This window comes from Bos javanicus, chromosome 6 (genome assembly GCF_032452875.1).
Source record: "Bos javanicus breed banteng chromosome 6, ARS-OSU_banteng_1.0, whole genome shotgun sequence".
Classification (NCBI taxonomy): domain Eukaryota; kingdom Metazoa; phylum Chordata; class Mammalia; order Artiodactyla; family Bovidae; genus Bos; species Bos javanicus.
In genome coordinates this window covers 65887412-65908848 of record NC_083873.1, presented here as the reverse complement: position 1 = coordinate 65908848, position 21437 = coordinate 65887412, and the positions used below count along the sequence as shown (strand labels likewise).

The 21437-nt window shown below is 35.9% G+C and overlaps 1 protein-coding gene and 1 long non-coding RNA gene across 2 annotated transcripts in view; one reads left to right on the top strand and one right to left on the bottom strand.

The window, feature by feature from the left end:
- Window positions 1-254, bottom strand: part of GABRB1 (gamma-aminobutyric acid type A receptor subunit beta1) — a 463967-nt gene extending 463713 nt beyond the window's left edge. Inside the window, exon 1 of the mRNA XM_061420069.1 lies at window positions 18-254. Within this exon, the coding sequence (XP_061276053.1) occupies window positions 18-97 (80 nt within the window). The 5' untranslated portion in view covers window positions 98-254. The remainder of the gene's footprint in view (window positions 1-17) is intronic.
- On the top strand, window positions 226-14732 carry LOC133249512 (uncharacterized). The gene is made up of 2 exons (XR_009736991.1): window positions 226-364; window positions 14581-14732. It is a non-coding gene; the product is annotated as an uncharacterized LOC133249512 (long non-coding RNA).
- Window positions 14733-21437: the final 6705 nt, after the last annotated feature.

Here is a 21437-nt window from a genome sequence, read left to right as displayed (position 1 = left end):
CAACAACAGCCGCTCACCTGTGTGCACAACAGACCATGGCAATCATCACAGGGAAAGAGAGAAGCCCCAAACTCTCTCGATTTTGTACTGTCCACATTACTAACTCTGATTAAAGAATTGTCTTTTCTGCGAAGATTCAAGGAATGCAACTTAGTCGGCGGCAGGGCAGTAATTCCCGAATGGACCTGCGCATGCGCAGAGGGTGCTCACTACCAAAAGACACCTTGTGCCTTGCAAACAATATTCCTAGTGGAACAGGCAACAGATTTCAGTTCCTTTAAAGTTCCTGTTTGTGGTGCTCCGCGTTCTCCGATAGTAAAAGATATCCTGCTGTTTCTTTGCTTCGGATCCTACGTGCATATGAGTATGAATCTCTCTTTGTGCATTGGAGGTTGCTATGTTCATTTCCTTTCTGCCTCCAAACCAGTTTTTTTACTCAATTCCCAGGGATCTGGTTTAGGCTGCCTGTGATTGGCATATTTCGTTGACAGTCATGGTAATCTTAGAACTGGGCGTCTGGACGCGAGGTGGTTCTCTGTGCGTCTGTGTGTGTGTGAGTGATGGGGTGAGGGGAGTAAGGGGGACGAAGTAAGTGGAGAGGGAGAGCCAGAGAAGGAAACTCAGGCTTAATTGTTCAGGTCTCATGAAAGGCTTCTTAGGATGTCTGGCTTAGTGTCCTCTTTTTCTTTTCCCGGAGGAGGAAGAGGAGCTGGTCGACTTTGGCAGTTGCTCCCCCGACTTGTCTTCCCTCCCCCTTTCGTGTCTCACCAGGCAAGAGAGGTGAGAGAAGCCAACCATGAGGCAGCACCTCGGACAGGAAATTCTTTTTCTAGAGTCATTGGTCGTATTTTCTTCTAGGTTCTAGTAACGAAAATATCTTTTTTATTGCCAAGTGTTAAGCTTGTGTCAGTAACCCAAAATAGGACCCAGAAACACCGAGAGGGTCTAACCTCTGTTTACTAGTAGATTGGGGTTCTGTAGGAACAAAAGCTATTTGAATTAAATTCAATTCAGTCAATACAATTCGATAAAAGTCATTGAGCCTATGTTAGGCAGGAATCCCTTTGCTAGGAATTTGTTCATATATTAAATCTTTTACTAACTTCTAGGAATTCTGGGACTCAAAGACAACTTTAAAAGGATTTCTGACGTTGGGAAATTCACAGGCTGTTGGGGAAGATGGATGTAAATATATGTAAATTCAATATATCTCTATATAGTTTACATAGTGGCAAGACGGTTGTTAATTCTACCAAAGTGAGGTAGATAAGGTTTCTGGAGAAAGAAGGTTTTTTTTTGCCAGAGCAGGGAGGGAGGGTAATTCCAGAAGGAAGGAAGAGAATATGCCAAAGAGACTTGAAAGAGACTTTGACAGACTATGAGACCTGAAAGCCTGTGGTCTGCTTGAGTAGCTGAACCCTGAAATGACTGAGCAGAATATAAAAGGCTGGAAGGAGCGGGGGAGGGAGGAACTGAGGGTGGTGAGGGTGCAAAGGGAAACCAAGGCTAGACTACAGGGAAAGTTACATTCTCCATTACACACTTTTAAGCTTCTGGAAATCACTGAGAGTTTTAAGTAGCAATGGTCAGGGTCAGATTTAGGTTTTAAAATGTTCTGATAGAATAAACATGGTAAGAATGATTAACCTTCATCAGTTGTGGACTATTTGCTGGTTATCATGCACATTACATAGATGATCTCATTTAAACCTGGTAGTAATCCAATGTTATTACTATTAGTATTATTAGATATTACTATTATTATAATTTTATAGATGATACTAAGAACAAATCAAGGTATTATAACTAGTTTAATACAAAACTGCTAATAAATGATGAAATCAGCATTTTAACTCACTATCTATGGACCTATCTGCTGTATTCTATGAAGCATAGATCCCAAGAGAAAGAACCAGAGATACTGAAAACAAGGAAGAAGAATTATTACGGTAACACCAAGCAAAAAGAAATGAAGTCAGATAGTGTTTAGCATAGAAAGGAGGTGATGGACCAGTACAAGTTTTCAGAAATATAATAGAATCATCAAGTAGTTGTGAAGGTCAGGATTTGCAGACTTTTGAAAGTGGCCTAAATAATTATACATACATTTACACATGTGTAGATCTTGACATTCTTTGTATACATTAATTTCATTTTTTTCTTTGAGACTCATGACAACTTTAAACACTATGGCCTTTTCTTCTGGGGCCAGCATTAATTCAATCAATTTTCTTAGTTGACTTAAAAGTATGTAGTCTACTTTTTTTTAATCCATGTGGATCTGCTTTTAATGGGTAAAGGAGAAGATTTGTTTATGCTACAGGTCTTTGTTGAAGCATAGAACCTCTCTGTGCTGCACAACTCTTTGCAAAAGCTGCACTGGAGAAAATAAAATATATGGAGAGTTTATTTCATTCATTTATTCCTCAAATATTTATTGAACATTTACTAAGTGTCAGACTCTATAGTGGTGGTGCAACAGCAGAAAAGGAAGCATACAGAGTCTCCTTCCACATGGAATTTGTTAACTGACCCATCTATTGGAATTTGCAAATTGTTATCCTTGGTAGTCAAATTCAATTTGTAAAAGATGTTATTGGTTAGGTGTTTGCTATATTTTTTAAACTTATATAGTTTTACTGGGATATATGTTTTCCAGTTGGTTATAAACCTCAATCATTATTTTTGAATAATAACTAGGATTTTATTTAGCAGTATTTGCCAAAAGGTCAAAAATAACGGATAAGTACCTATAATATAATCATTGAACATTTACAAAATGATTACTAAACATCTCTTATCTTGATGTATGCTTACAAAAGCTGAACAATTAAAATAAAATGTTGATAGAGCTGAATATATCATTTTAGAGTTATTTTTAAAACATATACTTGTAAAGTAATTAATCATGATACTTATGAGGTACTTCAGTTGAAGTGTAGGACTACTTAATTATATAGAGGTATGATATTGCAATCTAATTATAGTAGAAGTGTGATATTGCAAAGAGACAATAATTTTTTTTAAAGAATAAAAAAGGAAGAAATTAAGCTATCCTTATATCTACATGTTACATTTAACTAGAGAGAAAAATCCAATGAGGTCTCCAAACATATAAGAATACAGTGAGTTAAACGAGACTTCTAGCTTCAAAATCAAATAACATTAAGTACATATTAGTAGTATTCCTGTATGTAACTCCTACCAAAAAGACACATAAAATGGGAAACATTCTATTACAATAATAGGAAAAATTCTAGTGTATCTAGGAATAATAGAAAAAAGTGTAAGAGCTTTATAGAGAATCTATATAATATTTTTGAAGGACATGAGACCTAGCTAAATGAAAACTATGTGGCTGGGGAGAGTCAATATTATAAAGATATTAATTCTATCCAATATAAGAAATATAATCAATTTGAATTGAAATTCCTACATTTATTGTGAAAATTAAGACATCAGTTCTAAAATATAAATGCAAGAGTAAAGAGTGAAAAAAAAAGACAAAATTTGGAAGAAAAAAAGAAGTATATGGGAGCACTTGACTTTGAAATATCAAGATTTTTGAGACATTGAAATTAAAACAGTTTCTGTTTAGTTTAAAATTCATTTAGATATAGTAAAACAGAAAATAGCACAGCCAAATAAACAGCATAAAAATATTCTTCTATTTTAGGAAAGATAGGAAAGGATGATATATTCAATAAATGCTATGGGGACAATTTATTATTCATAAAGGGGGAAAAAAGTAAACCTGTACATTATTGCATGCACAAAAATGTATTACAGGTGGATACATAACTGAAATATAAAATCAAAACTTTAGAAAAATCTTATAAGAGATATATTTATGATATGGGTTCAGGGAAAGACTTAAAAGGGGCTTCCCAGGTGGCTCAGTGGTAAAAGAATCCACCTGCCAGTGCAAGAGACTCAGGAGACATGGGTTTGATTCCCTAGGTTGGGAAGATCTCCTGGAGGAGGAAATGGCAACCACTCCAGTATTCTTGCCTGGAAAATTCCATGGACAGCAGAACCCAGAAGGCTATAGTCCATGGGTCACGAAGAGTGCTAACGACTGAGCACTTGAGCACAAAGATTTAGAGATAAATGAAAGTAATGATATAAATTATAAAAGGAAAGACCAGTAGTGATAACTACAGAAAATGTAACCTTTAAATCAAAAGATCCTTTAATATAGTGAAAAGTCAACCAAAAGGTGTTTTCAGCAAATTCAACTGCCAAAATATTAGTATGAAGAAATTATCAAAAAAAAAAAAGAAAAATTTTCTAGAAGTCAATAAAAGAGAAAGAAAGAATAAAAAAGACAAAGAGTGTCTCTAAATGAGGGATTGCTAATAAAACAATAATGTGGTGGTGGTGGTTTAGTCTCTAAGTGTTGTCTGACTCTTTGTGACCCCATAGACTGTAGCCCACCGGGCTCCTCTGTCCATGTGATTCACCAGGCAAGAATATTGGGGTGGGTTGCCATCTCCTTCTCCAGGAGATCTTCCTGATCCAGGGATCGAACCAGGGTCTCCTGCATTGCAAGTGAATTCTTTACCAACTGAGCCACCAGGGAAGCCCTAAAACAATGATATACCATTCTAAATATATCAGATATGAAAAATTTAAGAATGTCAAATACTGGTTAGAGATGCTCATATAAGTACTTTCAGGAGGGATATAAATGGATCTGAATACTTTATAAAGAAATTTGTGCATGTCTGATAAAGTCAAAGATGCACATACCATTTGGCTCAGAATTTCCAGCACTAGGAACACACCCTAGAGATATATTCATGCAATCTAAGAATGTTGATTGCAGTGTAGCTTTTAATAGTACTAAATTGGCAGCAACCTAAATATTTATCTATTGGGAATAAATATATAGTTATATAATACAATAAAACACTCAATATATAAAAAATCTATATGCTTTTACACAGATAAATCCCATCATAAATCATTAAGCAAAAACAAAACAAAATAAAAAGAGCTAGATATGGAATGAAACAAATTGACAACATTAAGTAAAGTTAAAGACATTAAGTGAAAAAATCAGAATATATATTACTTTATAGCACCCCACTCCAGTACTCTTGCCTGGAAAATCCCATGGACGGAGGAACCTGGTGGGCTGCCATCTATGGGGTCTCACAGAGTTGGACACGACTGAAGCAACTTAGCAACAGCAGCAACATGTATATAATACAGATTTTGGATAATAGATACTGTAAAGATAAATAACAAAATAGGAAGGGTACTAAGTTTTAGGTTATAAAATATGCTTCAACTCTATCTATAATACTTAATCCAATGAAAAAATCTAAAGCAAATTAATCAAAACATGAGATATATATATAGATATGATTCTGCTCTCTCTATATTTCAAGGTATTTAAAATATTCTATAAAAATTCATTAAGCTAATAAGTAATGAATTGGTAAGATATATATGCAATATACATTATTAAAATATTGAACCACATTGATAAGGGAAAGAAACAAACCTAATAAGTAAATGGGCAAACAATTTTAACAGGACTCTCACAAAAGAAAGTTTCAAAAATAATATTAAAAAACATCAACCTCAGTAATAACTAAATTAATACAATTTTTAAAACTGTATGAAGTACTATTTTTATTCACTAGTTTGCTATTTTAAAAAACATTTAGTCTCAATTATCATGAATGTTTTGGAGAAATATAATTTCATACACTTTGGGGGCTGAATTACCACAATCTATCTTAAAGGACAGTTTGTAATATTGTCATACAACATGCAATTTTCTGAATCTACCTGTGGAATTTTCATTCTGTTTAATTAATCAGTGTTTCTGATTTAACCTAATGTGTGTACATATATATATAATATGTATATATCATATAATACCCTGGGGAAGGGAATGGCTACCCACTCCTGTATTCTTGCCTAGATAATCCCATGAACAAAGGAGTCTGGCAGGCTACAGTCCATGGGGTTGCCAAGAATCAGACATGACTGAGTCTAAGCACAAATACACACATATATCATGTATATTATATTAACTTATTATGCACAGATCACATTCAATTTAAATATTTAATAATTATTTAATATATGTCTACATTGTGAAATGCTTACCACAACCAAGTTGATATAGCTATCATCTCACATAGTTACCTTCTTGTATGTAGGTGTAATGAAAACACTTAAAATATAATCTCTTAGATTTCAATGATTATTGAATTATTATCATCTATAATGATTATTATCTATAATTATTATTATTATATATGCAATGATTATTATCTATAATGCAGCCATGAAATTAAAAGACACTTACTCCTTGGGAAAAAAGCTATGAAAAACCTAGACAGCAAAATAAAAAGCAGAGTCATCACTTTGCTGACAAAAGTCCTTATAGTCAAAAAGGTCAAAGCTATGGTTTTTTCAGTAGTTATGTATGGTTGTGAGAGTTGAACTATAAAGAAGGCTGAGCACCAAAAAATTGATGCTTTCAAACTGTGGTGCTGGAAAAGACTCTTGAGAGTCCCTTGGACAGCAAGAAGATCAAACCAGTCAATCCTAAAGATAATCAACCCTTAATATTCATTGGCACTGATGCTGAGGGGGAAGCTCCAATACGTTGGCCACCTGATGCAAAGAGCCAACTCATTGGAAAAGACTCTGATGCTAGGAGGGCAGGAGGAGAAGGGGTAATATGGGATGAGATGGTTGGATGGCATCACTGACTCAATGGATATGAGTTTGAGCAAACTCCAGAATATAGTGAAGGACAAGAGAAGCCTGGCGTGCTACAGTCTATGGGTTCGCTAAGAGGTGGACACAACTAAGCAACTGAAGAGTAACAACAGCAAATCACCATGATGTACATTGTATTCCCAGATTTTTCTCATCTTACAACTGGTGAAAGGGTCCAAATTTTCATTTATGATATATTTTTATCACAATCATTATTAGTGAGGTTTGAATTTTGCTAAGATAGACACACTGTCTTTGAAATATATATCCTTTTTATGCTTTCACACTTTATTTCATAGATTAAGTAACATTAACTTATTAAGATTATAAAATGTTTTACTTTGTTATTATGCTGAAGGCTTTGAATGTGTGGACCACTACAAACTGTAGAAAATTCTTAAAGAGATGGGAATACCAGACCAACCACCTTACCTGTCTCCTGAGAAACCTGTAGGCAAGTCAAAAAGCAACACTTAGAACCAGACATGAAACAATGGACCGGTTCAAATTTGGGAAAGGAGTACGACAAGGTTGTATATATTGTCACTCTGTTTATTTAACTTATATGCAGAGTACATCATGCTCCACAGATAATTGAGTGGCATCACTGACTCAATGGACATGAGATTATGCAAACTTTGGGAGGCAGTCAAGGACAAGGAAGCTTGGGATGTTGCAGTCCGTGGGACTGCGAAGAATTGGACACGACTTGGTAACTGAAAAACAATAATAAGGTAGTCACACTATTAATGAAATGTATATCTTTTTTTATGCATTCACACTTTATTTTGTGACTCTTTGTGATCCCAAGGACTATACAGCCCATGGAATTCTCCAGGCCAGAATGCTGGAGTGGATAGCTTTTCCCTTCTCCAGGGGATCTTCCCAACCCAGGGGTCGAACCCATGTCTCCTGCATTGCAGGTAGATTCTTTACCAGCTGAGCCACAAGGGAAGCCCAAGAATACTGGGGTGGGTAGCCTAACTCTTCTCTAGAGGATCTTCCTGACCCAGGAATCGAACTGGGGTCTCCTGCATTGCAGGCAGATTCTTTACCAGTTGAGCTATCAGGGAAGCCCAATTTATTAAGATTATAAAATATGTTTTACTCTTTTATTATTCTGAAGCCTTTGAGTGTATGGATCACAGCAAACTGTTTAAAGAGATGGAAATACCAGATCAACCACCTTACCCATCTCCTAAGAAACCTGTAGGCATGTCAAAAAGCAACACTTAGAACCAGACATGCAACAACAAACTGGTTCAAATTTGGGAAAGAAGTATGACTAGGCTGTATATTGTCACCCTGCTTATTTAACTTATATGCTGAATACATCATGCTCCAAAGGATGATTAAATGGCATCACCAACTCAATGGACATAAGTTTGAACAAACCCTGGGAGGCAGTCAAGGACAAGGAAGCTTGGGATGCTGCAGTCCTCGGGACTGCAGAGAGTTGGACATGATTTAGTGACTGAACAACAATAATAAGGTAGCCACACTATTAATGAAATATGTATCCCTTGTTATGCATTCACACTTTATTTATTAGATTAATGTATTAATTTATTAAGATTATAAAATCTGTTACTTTATTACAATAAACCTTTAACTAACAAGTATCATTTTTATCTGTGCTAATGCAAATAGTCTCATTTCATTTTTGCATATAAATTTATTCTGTAAAAGTTTATTATTTTCTTATAAAAATGTCTTGTGTTTCAGGCTATATTAGTAGCCAGTTATTTAACAGATTTCTAGCTGCTAATATGAAAAATGTCTTTTTTTCTACTTTGTATTTTTCACTCTTCTTATTCATATATTACAATGTGGACTTCTGAAAATAAATCTTATATGATACAGTCAGGTATGTTTTTATTTCTTTTTCATTTTACTTTTTAATCAGGTCCTAACAATTTTATAAATTATGCTATTTTAAATAAATTAATATTTTACCCTTTTATTACATTTATACTTTTTAAAAATTTCTTCTCAGATTGCTATTTCCAATATTTCTACTATTTCCAGTATTGAGAGTGGAATACTCTAAGGGTATTCCTTTCTTGTTTTAAAAGGAATTCTACTCAAATATATGACTTCTTATTTTAAAAAATCTTATTATTAGAGCTATTCTAAGTTATTGATTTTGTTTAAAACACTAATTTTATATGCTTAATAAGAATAGTTAAACAGTTTTATAGACTTATTACCTACCAATCCTAAACACTGGACATTTTCCATGATTTTAGGTATTCTTCTGGGGTAGTGATACTATGATTAGTTCTATTTTACAGATAAAGTAACTGAGACAGAGAAAGTTCATTAATATATCTAAGGTCAAACAGTATATCCAAGGTCAAACACTGAAATGATAGAGACGGAATTCCAATTTAGGTAGTTTGATGACAGTCTATACTCCTCTTTGCATGTTTAGCCCCTCAGTTGTGTCTAACTCTGCAACTCCATGAACTGTAGCCCACCAGGCTCCTCTGTCCATGGAATTTTCTAGGCAAGAATACTGCAGTGGGTTGCCATTTCTTTCTCCAGGGGACCTTCTGAACCCAGGGATTGAACACACATCTCTTGTGTCTCCTGTACTGGCAGTCGGATTCTTTACCACTGTGTTACCTGGGAAGCCCTCCATACCACTTTTTACCAGTACACTATTAATTATGAAAAAATGTTGCCACTGTAAAATGCTTTTTTAACCTCTGTTGATATAATTACATGATTTTTTTTTTTTTTGGCAAGTTCTGCTAGGTAATTAAATGCACTTTGGGTTTATTCTATGTTATGAGTGATTTATATTTTTAGAACAAGCCAGAATTAGAGACATTCTTTTCTTTAAGCACCACAGACCTGTGCTCCCCAAGTGGTATAATGTAAAGTGTCAGCTGGAAGTGCTTGGCATGTTGTGACCTCTGACTAACTAATGCGGGCCTGTGGGTAGAAGAAGATCAAAGAGAATTACTATTAAGTTGTTACCAGGGAGATATTGCCTGATACTAAACTACCATTTAAAAATGTTGCCATTCATAACTTTGCTATATGTAGAGATTTTACAGGTTTTTTTTTTAGTAGGAACTATTATACTTTTCATCTTACTTATTTCATAGGTTAAATGTATCTAGAATTAACTGAAGGACAAAAGGGTTATAAATAGCGAGGTTATTATCCAGGTAAACAATTTTCTACCTAAATGTATAGCGTTAGGGTTCATTCATTTACTCAAAAAATATTTTCAGAATTATAAAACAATACAAGATAAAAAAAAAACTAGCAAGGTAAACACATATGAATTACTAGTATATAATATCAAAAATGCTATACATGAGAAAAAAGCATTTCATACTACGCTGTAGTGTTAGGGAAGACACTTCAAAGAAGTTGAAACTTTTTGAACAAAAATGATTTTCAAGTGCTAATTCTGTACTCTCACAAACTAGCATTCAGCTGTGTTGAGAATATAAACTTGTTTTTAGACATAAAAAGACTGATAAGTCTGCCCCCTACAAATCCTTTAGGCAAAAATTACCTAAGGATTACTACAGCAACACAAAAACATCAATATAAGGTGAGGCAATTAAGACATAAAATTAAGTGATATGCAAATAAATGAATAAAACAAATTATTTAACTTTTAAGTTAAATGCAGTGAAATTGAAAGCAATTGTTAAGAAATTATTATGAAGCTATAGGCAAAAGGTGCAGAAATTAAACACTTATGTATCAGAGAAGGTGCTGTGACATTGACTGGTTGTGATGAAATAGGAAGGAGTAGATATTTTGAATAAGCTTCATTTAAAAAAATTATGAATTAAAATCAACTTACAATGTATTTAATGCTTACTATGTGTCTGGCACTGTGGTAAGTCTTTTATTAAGTCATTTATATGTGACATCTTTAAACTCTGGTTAAAAAAAACTGTCTTCATTTTTCAGATTTTTTTTTTGATGGGAAAAGCAACTTGCTGTTGGTCACATAGCTTAGATATGACAGAACCAGGATCCAAGCTTATAAAGTCAAAATCCAAAACCAGTATAATTCGCTGCTTTTGATGGAGAAAAGGTGGAGCACAGGTAGTGAAACATCCAGAAGTTGGTAGACAGATAATGAAGAATTCCCCTAAAAGATGAGCAGAACCTGAAATAGTAGTTGAGTAATAGTGAGGGTAAGACACAGTGAGATAAGCCTGCACATTTTGAAGATCTACACACCTGCAGAGGAACTGAAAATACCGCCATACTTGTGAGCTGCCATGAATTCTTTACATTTCCAACTTCATTAGAGTATCTGCTATTACTAGTGGATTTCAATATTTCCTGTATGCTTACATGGCCCAGTGTTGTGGCTGAGATTTCTGTGTTCATCTCTATGATGCCCATTCTTACAATACAGCTCTCTGAGGAAAAGAAGCTTTTTCTTTAATTCATCAATGTATATCCCTTATCTAGAATCTTGTCTGCATGAAATATATATACATGTATGTTTGCTGAATACATATGTGCTGAATGAATGGATAAATAAATAAATTCAATAATATTTCTTGACTGTCTAATATGATCCAAGAGTATTATTCTAAATACAGGGTGTACAACTCTGAATAGATAAAAATACATCTTAGCTATTTTAACATTTATATTTTGGTGAGGAAAATGGATCATAAGCGGAAAAAAAAAAAGCAAATATACAGTATACTGTATATGTAGACAGTTATAGGAGGAAAAACAGTAAACTAGGAAATGAAAATTTGGGAGGGGAAGTGTTTGCTGAGACTTTAGAAATAGTGGTCAAGGAAGATAACATTGAAAAGATGACATTTGGGTAGAGAGCTATAGATAGAGATGGAGCGAGCCAGATGTAAAGCTAGAGAGGAGAAACATTTCCAACAGAGAATAGCAAGTGTAAGGATACTGCAGTAAAAAAAGTATCGGGTATGTTTAAGGAGGGCCAGAGCTGTTACAGCAAAATGAGAGGCAGAAAAAGCAACAGGAGATGAGTTACAGAAGACAGAAAGTCAGTGGAAGAATCTGATGTGGAGAATAACGTAGTCTGATTTGTTTTTTAATGAAATGACTCTAACTACTTTGTAATGTAGACATCTGGTGGGCAAGGGTGGAAGGAGGTGCGTCACTAATCCAGGTGGAAAGTAAATGCTACCATTTATTAGTGGTGCTGGTAAGTGGTCATATTCTGGATACATTTTGAAGCTAGAGTTAACAGAACTTTCTGACAGATTAGATATGTTGTGTGAGGGGAAGAGAGGAATTAAGGATGACTCCAAAGTCTCTGAGCTGAGAGGACCATTATCCAAGACAAGGAAGGTGTGGAAGGATAATTTGGGAATGGGTGTTTTGTCGTAAGTTGGTTTGGGACAGACTAAATTGGATAATTCAAAAAATTAAGATCATGGCATCTGGTCCCATTCCTTCATGGCAAATAGATGGGGAAACAATGGAAATAGTGAAAGACTTTATTTTCTTGGGTTCCAAAATCACTGCAGATGGTGACTGCAGCCATGAAATTAAAAGACACTTGCTCCTTGAAAGAAAAGTTATGATCAACCTAGACAGTATATTAAAAAGCAGAGACATTACTTTGCCACCAAATGTCTGTCTAGTCAAAGCTATGGTTTTTCCAGTGGTCATGTATGGATGTGAGAGTTGGAGTATAAAGAGAGCTGAGTGCCGAAGAATTGATGCTTTTGAACTGTGGTGCTGGAGAAGACTCTTGAGAGTCCCTTGAACTGCAAGGAGATCCATCCAGTCCATTCCAAAGAAAATCAGTCCTGAATATTCACTGGAAGGACTGATACTGAAGCTGAAACCCCAATACTTTGGCCACCTGATGCGAACAACTAACTCCTTGGAAAAGACCCTGATGCTGGGAAAAATTGAAGGTGGGAGGAGAAGGGGACGACAGAGGATGAGTTGGTTGGATGGCCTCACCAACTCAGTGGACATGAGTTTGAGTAAACTCCGGGAGTTGGTAATGGACAGGGAGGCCTGGCATACTGCAGTCCATGGGGTTGCAAAGAGTTGGACATGACTGAGCGACCAAACTGAACTGAACTGAAAGTTTTTTATTTTTTGCTATTTACATTTATTCTTTCCTATTTTACGTATTCATATTACTCTCTGTGTCTAGTTGCTTCTTATTTATTTCTTTGTATTTAGCCCTTAGGTATATTACTACAGTGGTTTTCACAGTACACTTCTCCTAGGATTTTGAGTAAATGCATGAATAATGCAACCATCAGCAAAGCATCATAGTTATGAAAGTATCATTGAAGATGTGTATAATATTGAAGGATTGCCAAAGTCATAAAACTTTTTTCTTACTATTATGTCATATCTAGAGCATGATGCCAAATACTCCTTTTAGATTCACTTGAAGTTAACACCAGCAGGGAATTTAAGAGTCTGACCTAACACTCTCTTTTTAAGGTGAGAAATAGTGAGAGATATAGAAGCTATATGACATGCAGAAGACCACACATCTAGTAAGTTGTAGACCTAGAATTTCATTCAAGATGAATTAACTTCAATCATCACTCTTTCCAGACATCTTCCTCCAGTCAAAAGTTGTACTAATTCTGGTATTTCTCAATCTTGCTTTTAAAACTGAACATGCTATTTATTAAGATTTAAATTTTCTAATAATAAGAGGTCAGATATTTTAACACCTGGTTTTAAAACTGATTCTATTCTCACATTAACCAAGAAACATCTTTTGGTTCATTAAATTGTCTGCATAATAGAAATTTTGTCATCTAGAAAAAGGTAAATTTTTGAATTCGGCTTTCCTTTTCTTCAGAAAACCATTAAGCAGTTTTGTAATTCATTGAATGTCACCATGTTACCTTAATGATCAATTCAAGTGGCTTGAATTGATCATAATTTTCCAAAAATTTCTATTAAACCATTATTAAAGAGTTTGAAAATTTTTAACAACGTGGAATAATAATAGAAATAATAGGCTTGGCTTGTCACTCAGTTGTCAGGAATGTGAATTTTTATAGGGCAAAATGTGAAGTGTTTTAAAAGAATCTTTGACTTTTGCAACCCAGAGCATATTTCATTGAAGGCCACATGCTATATCTGCATGCACAACCTCTTAACCTGTATTATTTAAATTGTTTTACTTTCATTGCACTTCATCACCGTGTACTTGATATTTAATTAATGCTGAAATGTTCCCATTTTCTGTATAAACAGAAGCAGGACTTTCATGTTGGATTCTATCACTGCAGCACTTCTCTGTCCATCTCATCCTTGAAAAAGTCAAGATATAATTCTCCCTAATACTCCAGGCTTTTTAGCAGTGCTTAAAACCTCTATTGGAACATTTTCCCCATAGTTCTATAGGTAGCTGGATATAAATTTTCTCTGCTACTTTGTGTCCTTTAGGAAAATTATCTGTGATAGAATATGGCAAAAAAAATACTGGTAGACTGCAGGAGATCAAATGAAGAATGGAATGAATAAATAAAGTAGAAAAGCTTAAAGCTTCTACAGAGAGAGTACTTTTCTACTTTTAATCAGAGAGAGTAAAAATGTTGCAAAACTAACCAATGCCTAATAATAGTATGTTGATAAATAGCAGACAGACCTCTACAAATTAAAGCACACGATTAATGGCAACATTTCCTGACTAATGCTCTGAAACCATTTATTGTCGGTTTTGCAACTCAGTGTCTTCCTTGAAGTTAGTGTGACTGTGACATGTTCAGTGCAATAGAATGTCAAGAAGACAGTTTGGCGTTACTTTTTGGCCAAGATGGCTAAATAAATTGTGTGCTTTTCATTCTTTTTCTCTTTCTCCCACTTCAGTGAAGCTAGAGAAAGCAGAAGTAAAAGATCAAGGAGTCACATGATGGGAAGAAGCTCTGATCCCTGTCAGTTCTTGGAGAAAATCTACTCAGAATTTAAATGAGTAAACAACATTGGACCTTACCTGAGGGAGAAATAAACTTTTACCTTATTATGCTGAGTATTGTTTCTTATAAAAACTTGGGTTAATTACCATAACAATGTATAAAAATGAGTAATTTCCAAAACATAATATTAATATAAAAGCAAATATATATATATATATATAATTTACTATATATAAAATGTTAAAAGCATAATAGTTATTTGGTATACGTATATAACAATACACAAATATTCGTGGAAAGATGACTGCATTTAAAAAATGGAAGAACTACTATGGTGGAGTACTCAGTAAATTTTGATTGTTTCTGTTTTGTTTTTATTTTATAAGTTTTGAATCTATTTTGACAAAATGCTAGAATAGAGCCAAGTACAGTAGATCTTTATTATACTACTTTATGGTGATTTTTTCCCCTGTATTTTGAAATATCAAAAAATCAACATGTAATGATTGTGAGGAGTTTAGACAGAAGTCTATAAATCATAAATAGTTGGGGAGAAAATTTGCACATATTCATCAAACATTTAAAATTAGGTTTAAGCAAAAAACTTGAAAAAGCAATGTCTTTTCCCTTTACCGAGAAATGTATTTTACTTAGAAATTAAATATAAATCTGTGAGCTACCTCAGAGTTAGAGTTAGAACAGTTTGAAAATACAAAGTGAAGCAACCATGAGTCAAATTCATAAACCGCAGCACAAGTTATTGGAACACATTCACCACAGAGGAGAGGTATGCATACCCCAAACAGATTTCCCTGGGAACAGTCTGAGCCCAGTGTCTGGGACATCTCTGCTCTCCAGTCAAGCCTGACCATCTGGTCTTATCTAGAACCTGCTCGCACCCATTCCTGCATCTAGTTTTTAGCCCCAGGCAAGCAGCATATAACGCAGATGTCCTTGGCTCAGCCCCACATCTGTCTTGCTGCCAGTTTTCTTAGTATTTGCTGCCCAGATAGTTCACAGCTGGGCTGAATGTCTATCTCAGCCTCCTCAGATCCAGGGCAGGATCAAAGTTGCAGGCTCGGTGTGTTTGCACAATAAAGTCGGAAAGGAGTACCTTAATCGCACCTCTGGGTTTATTCCTGCAGCAGCAATGAATCCAATCATGTTGGTTCATGGCCCCCATACAAGGAGAGCAAGGAGAGAGTGGAGAAAATGCTGACCACTCCAAATTGGTAGATGACTGTGTGAATAAGCAGGGGAACTTACCTGCAAAACTTGTCTGGCTGCAAAATGAGTAGATTTCCATACAAGATACTCCCCTGCTCCCTGAGAATCTTAAAACTTTATACAGAGTTCTTAATGGGGTTCAGTACATATTCCATCGAAAAGGTCTCAACAGCCCCTTGCTCTCTCAATGCTATGTCCTTGAAACAGCTCCCAGTGTGGGCATAGTGAGCAGAATGTACATTTCAAGGATAGGGAAGGGGTGAGGAGTCTGGGTCAACTGGCGGTCCTGTCATCTCTATGACCTCCTCCAAAAAAATTGCAAAGTCTTTGGAGTTTGCCTGAGCCTCCTGCATCCTCTTCTGGAAACTTTTCCCACCTGGTTTCATTTCCTTTCATTTTGTAGGTGCCTCGGCCACCTTTGAACTCCATATACCATTGAAACTGCAAACTGTCTAATGCCCTCATTTTCACTTTGACTAAAAGTTATTCACACCAACGTGTTAACTCCCTAATGCTTTAACACTTTTAAGCTTTTAACCTCTAGCTATAGAAACTTTCTCTCCATCAGTGGCAATGTTAAAAAAACCTGTCAGTTTCAAAAATCGAGTATGTTAGTTATTAACATAGCTAACATGTTGTTAGTGCTCTGTTCCAGGCACTGTTTGAATTGTTTTAACATGTATTAACACATTTAATCCTTGTTAGCAATAAAATAGGCACCATCATTGTCCTTATTTTGCAAATGATGAGTATGAAGCCAAGAGTAGTGAAGCAATGTTCCCAAGGTCAAACTGTTAGATAATGGGGGAGTCAAGATTACAAAATTCCAGATAATAATATTCCAGGTTTGGGGAAGAAGAAACAAGAACTTTGCTAAATAAAAAGTACAATATGGTTCAGTTCAGTTCAGTTTAGTCACTCAGTCATGTCTGATTCTTTGTGACTTCATGGACTGCAGCACACCAGGCCTCCCTGTCCATCACCAACTCCCAGAGTTTACTCAAACTCATGTCCACTGAGTCGGTGATGCTATCCAACCATCTCATCCTCTGTTGTCCCCTTCTCCCACCTTCAATCTCTCCCAGCATCAGGGTCTTTTCCAAGGAATCAGTTCTTTGCATCAGGTGGCCAAAGTATTGGAGTTTCAGCTTCAGTATCAGTTCTTCCAATGAATATTCAGGACTGATTTTCTTTGGATGGACTGGTTGGATCTCCTTGCTGTCCAAGGGCCTCTCAAGAGTCTTCTGCAACACCACAGTTCAAAAGCATCTATTCTTTGGTGTTCAGCTTTCTTTATAGTCCAACTCTCACATCCATACCTGACTACTGGAAAAGCCATAGCTTTGACTAGATGGACCTTTGTTGGCAGAGTTATGTCTCTGCTTTTTAATATGCTAAGTTGGTGATAGCTTTTCTTCCAAGGAGCAAGCGTCTTTTAATTTCATGGCTGCAGTCACCATCTGCAGTGATTTTGGAGCCCCCCAGGGACTCCTGTCTGATTCAATTCTGGAAAGAATAGTGTGTATACAGATGTGAGGCATCCGGAGCCAGAAGAAAGGGCTAAGAACAGCTCACCTGGCAGCAATGAAGTATCAAAGCTTAGAAAACCTTGAAAGTGGAAAGAGGCTTATGGGCAGAGATGGAAAGAAAACCCAGATACCAGGAAGAGAACAAGGAGACTGGGAAGTGTAAAGAACAAACTAGTCTCGGCAAATAGTAATGCTCGGCAAATAGCATCTTAGTGAAATCTAACATCAAGAAGAGTGTCCTCACACAAGTGATCAGGGGACGTCCTTGTGAGGCTGAAAGGCAAACAGCATCAAAGGTCCAAGGTGTCATGCTGAGAGGTGTACCATGCCACTGTTCTAGTTCAGAAAACCAGCCTCATCTAAATATTATATAGCAAGCACTCCCCAACAGGCCTCCTGGCCTCTAGCATTTCCTTACTCCAAACTGTTGTTCAGTCTAACTCCCCTCACCTCCCATCAACACAGACATAACCAGAATGACCATTTTAAAATGCAAACTTGATTACATCAATCCCAAGATATATATCCTTTATTGCTCTCCCAATGCTGTTAGGATATGAATACCTTAGGATGACTTAAGCCTACTTATAATCTAGATTCTGCCCATCTCTCTGGTTTCTTGTTCCGTCTCCCTAATTTTTCTCCTTTCTCTAGACGGAGTTTCTAGTTATCTATTTACTATTAACTTCTACCTTAATTTCATACCCATCAAAGAGTACAGTTGATACGATTTCAGTCTCTTGACATTTGTTTTGGTTTGCTTTAAACCCCAGCATGTGGCCACTGGGGGTGGTGTCCCATGTCATTTGAAAAGAATATATACTTTGCAGTTGTTAGGTGAAACGGTCCCCTATGTTTTTAAGATCCAGTTTCTTAAGTGTGCTATTGAAATCATCTACATGCTTATTATGTATTTTGTCAGTTCCATTAGTTTTGGAGAGAAAGTATGTTAAAATCTCCCACTATGATTCAAAATTTTGATTTTGTCAATGTTTCCTACGGTGTTTTTAAGCCTGTAAATTGAAGTACAAACAAATTCAGAATTATTATATCATTCTGGTGTGTATATGTCTTTTTTCAATATGAAACATTCACCTTTATTTCTAATGATGTTTCTTGGAGATTAGGTTTCTTTTATTTCATATAATGACACTTGAAAACATGGGGGTATACTTTACCTTAAAATTATTTGTGTTTTACCTTCAAAGTAAGCCTTTTTTTTAAGTGGCATATACTTAAGCTCTTTTTGTTATTCAGTCTAACAACTTTTATCTTTTTTAAAGAGATATTTGTTTGTATTAATTGGAGGATAATTACATATTGTGATGGCCTCTGCCATACGTCAACATGAATCAGCACCCTTATCTTTTAGTTACCATATTTACTTTAAAATTTTAATGTAATTATTGGAGCATTTGGTTAAAATTTAACATCTTACTACCTTTTCTATTTGCCTCACATATTGTATGTTTCTGCTTGAGTTCACATGTCACAAAATTTTGTTTTACAGGCAAAGTCAAATATGCTGAAAACAACATATTAATTATAGAATCTTATGCCAAACACATACATAGTACTTTTTAACACTTAGCCTTTATAATTCCATATTTCAGAAGACGTTTGCCTACGGGATACAGGCTTTATCATAACTAAAGTCAATGTAATCAGAACCAAGTGAAGCAATTTGATTTTGGACTGATTTTGTATTCATGATCCAAGACAAAGTATAGATATAGTAGATGTGCCAGACCCATAAAATTACAGTATTCTATCTTTATGATTATAACTGGGTAATTTTTATACATTTTCATTTTTTACTGCAAACTTTGTGGGAATATACAATCTGGAATAATGAAATAAATTATAATATGTTAAATATCTTTTCCAAGAGCCAGACTATTTCAGTATAATATAATGAGGGGGCTGTTTGTGAGGGTTAGGAAGCCTTATGAAATTTCTGGAAGCCAATTCTGACCTAAAATAAAAATGTATGGTCATTATTCGATATGGTAGGGAACAGCAATAACACAGTTTTTATTATAATTCTGTTGTAAACAACTCAATTGAAAGGACTCCATTTCAAAGAACATCTAAAGGAGTTAGAAAAATAGTTTTTATTTTACCCAGGAAGGAGAAGACAAAAAGAAATCACTACTTTTTTATTAGATGACTTAAAAAAACATAACAAAAGTCTCCCCGAATCAGATACTTCCAAGTTTCAAATAATTTTTAAAAAACAGCAAGAAGAAAGGAGAGAACATTTATTCTCTTTGTTGTTGTTCAGTCGCTCAGTTGTGTCTGACTCTTTGCGACCCCATGGACTACAGGATGCCAGGCTTCCCTGTCCATCACCATCTCCCAGAGCTCACTCAAACTTATGTCCATTGAGTCAGTGATGCCATCCAACCAACTTGTCCTCTATTGTCCCCTTCTCCTCTGCCCTCAGTCTTTCCCAGCATCAGGGTCTTTTCCAAGGAGTCAGTTCCTCGCATCAGGTGGCCAAATTATTGTAGCTTCAGCTTCAGCATCAGTCCTTCCAGTGAATATTCAGGGCTGATCTCCTTTAGGATGGACTGGTTGGATCTCCTTGCAGTCCAAGGGACTCTCAAGAGTCTTCTCCAACACCGCAGTTCAAAAGCATGAATTCTTTGGTGCTCAGCTTTCTTTATAGTCCAACTCTCCCATCCATACATGACTATTGGAAAAACCATAGCTTTGACTAGACATAGACCTTTGTTGGCAAAACAATGTCTCTGCTTTTTAATATGCTGTCTAGGTTGGTCATAGCTTTTCTTCCAAGGAGCAAGTGTCTTTTAATTTCATGGCTGCAGTCACCATCTGCAGTGATTTTGGAGCCCAGGAAAATAAAGTCTGTCACTGTTTCTCCACTGTTCCTCCATCTATTTGCCATGAAGTGATGGGACCAGATGCCATGATCTTAGATTTTTGATTGTTGAGTTAATAGCCAGCTTTACTCTTAGAAAACCAAAATGCAGTTGTAAATAAGTTTTGTGTGTGTGTGTGTGTCCTCCATCATGTCTGACTCTTTGTGACGCCATGAACCGTAGCTCGCCAGGCTCCTCTGTCCAGGGAATTCTCCCAGCAAGAATACTGGAGTGGGTTGCCATTACCTACTCTAGAGGATCTTCCTGACCCAGGGATGGAACCCATGTCTCTTGCCTCCTGCATTGACAGGCAGATTCTTTACCACTGTGCCACCTGAGAAGCCGCAAATAAGTTGAGTAGAGGGCAAATTAAATGACAACATCTCTTAACTGAGCTCTATATGCTACAGCTTGCCCACGGTCAGTTTTCGGTAGAAGAACTGATAGTCATCACAGAGACATTGGCTCCTAATTTTAGAAAATTTGCAGAGGGAGAAGTAAAGTTCTCTTTGACGGAAAATTTAAAAAGGCACTTTTAGTTCTTGCATCTTTAGAAAGCCTTTTAAAAGCTGACTATAAGGTAAGATAGGAGTTCTCAGGTAAAGAATCCACTTGCCAATGCAGGAGATACAGTAGACTTGGGTTTGATCCTGGTTTGAGAAGATCCCCTGGAGAAGGGAATGACAACCCACTCCAGTATTCTTCCTGGAGAATCTCTTGGACAGAGGAGCCTGGAGGGCTACAGGGGGTCATAAAGAGTCCAACATGACTGAGCAACTGAGCACAGCAAACACAGAGCATAAGTTAAGCTGGACCATTGTCAGTCTCTACTTTATAAATACCGAATGTGCTGCTTCACTACTCTCACTTTCCTGTTTCTTTCAGTATCAAAGAGTTCCTTCCCAGAGATTCTGTTCAAATCACATTTGCTACATTTCTAGCATTCACTAAAATTTAAAACCTTAGTGAATTTTATTCTTTACCAAGAACCACTTTTTTTACTTTTAATCACTTGGGGAGTGTTTCTGTCTATGAGATATTAACCCTTGGCAACACGAAGTCAGATGTTGTTTGGCCTCAGCTGAGGACTATGCTTGGCTTAGACCAACAAAGTGACTGGCTCTGCCTGCTTCCTGGCCTCTCAGCATCCACTATTTATGTTTACACTT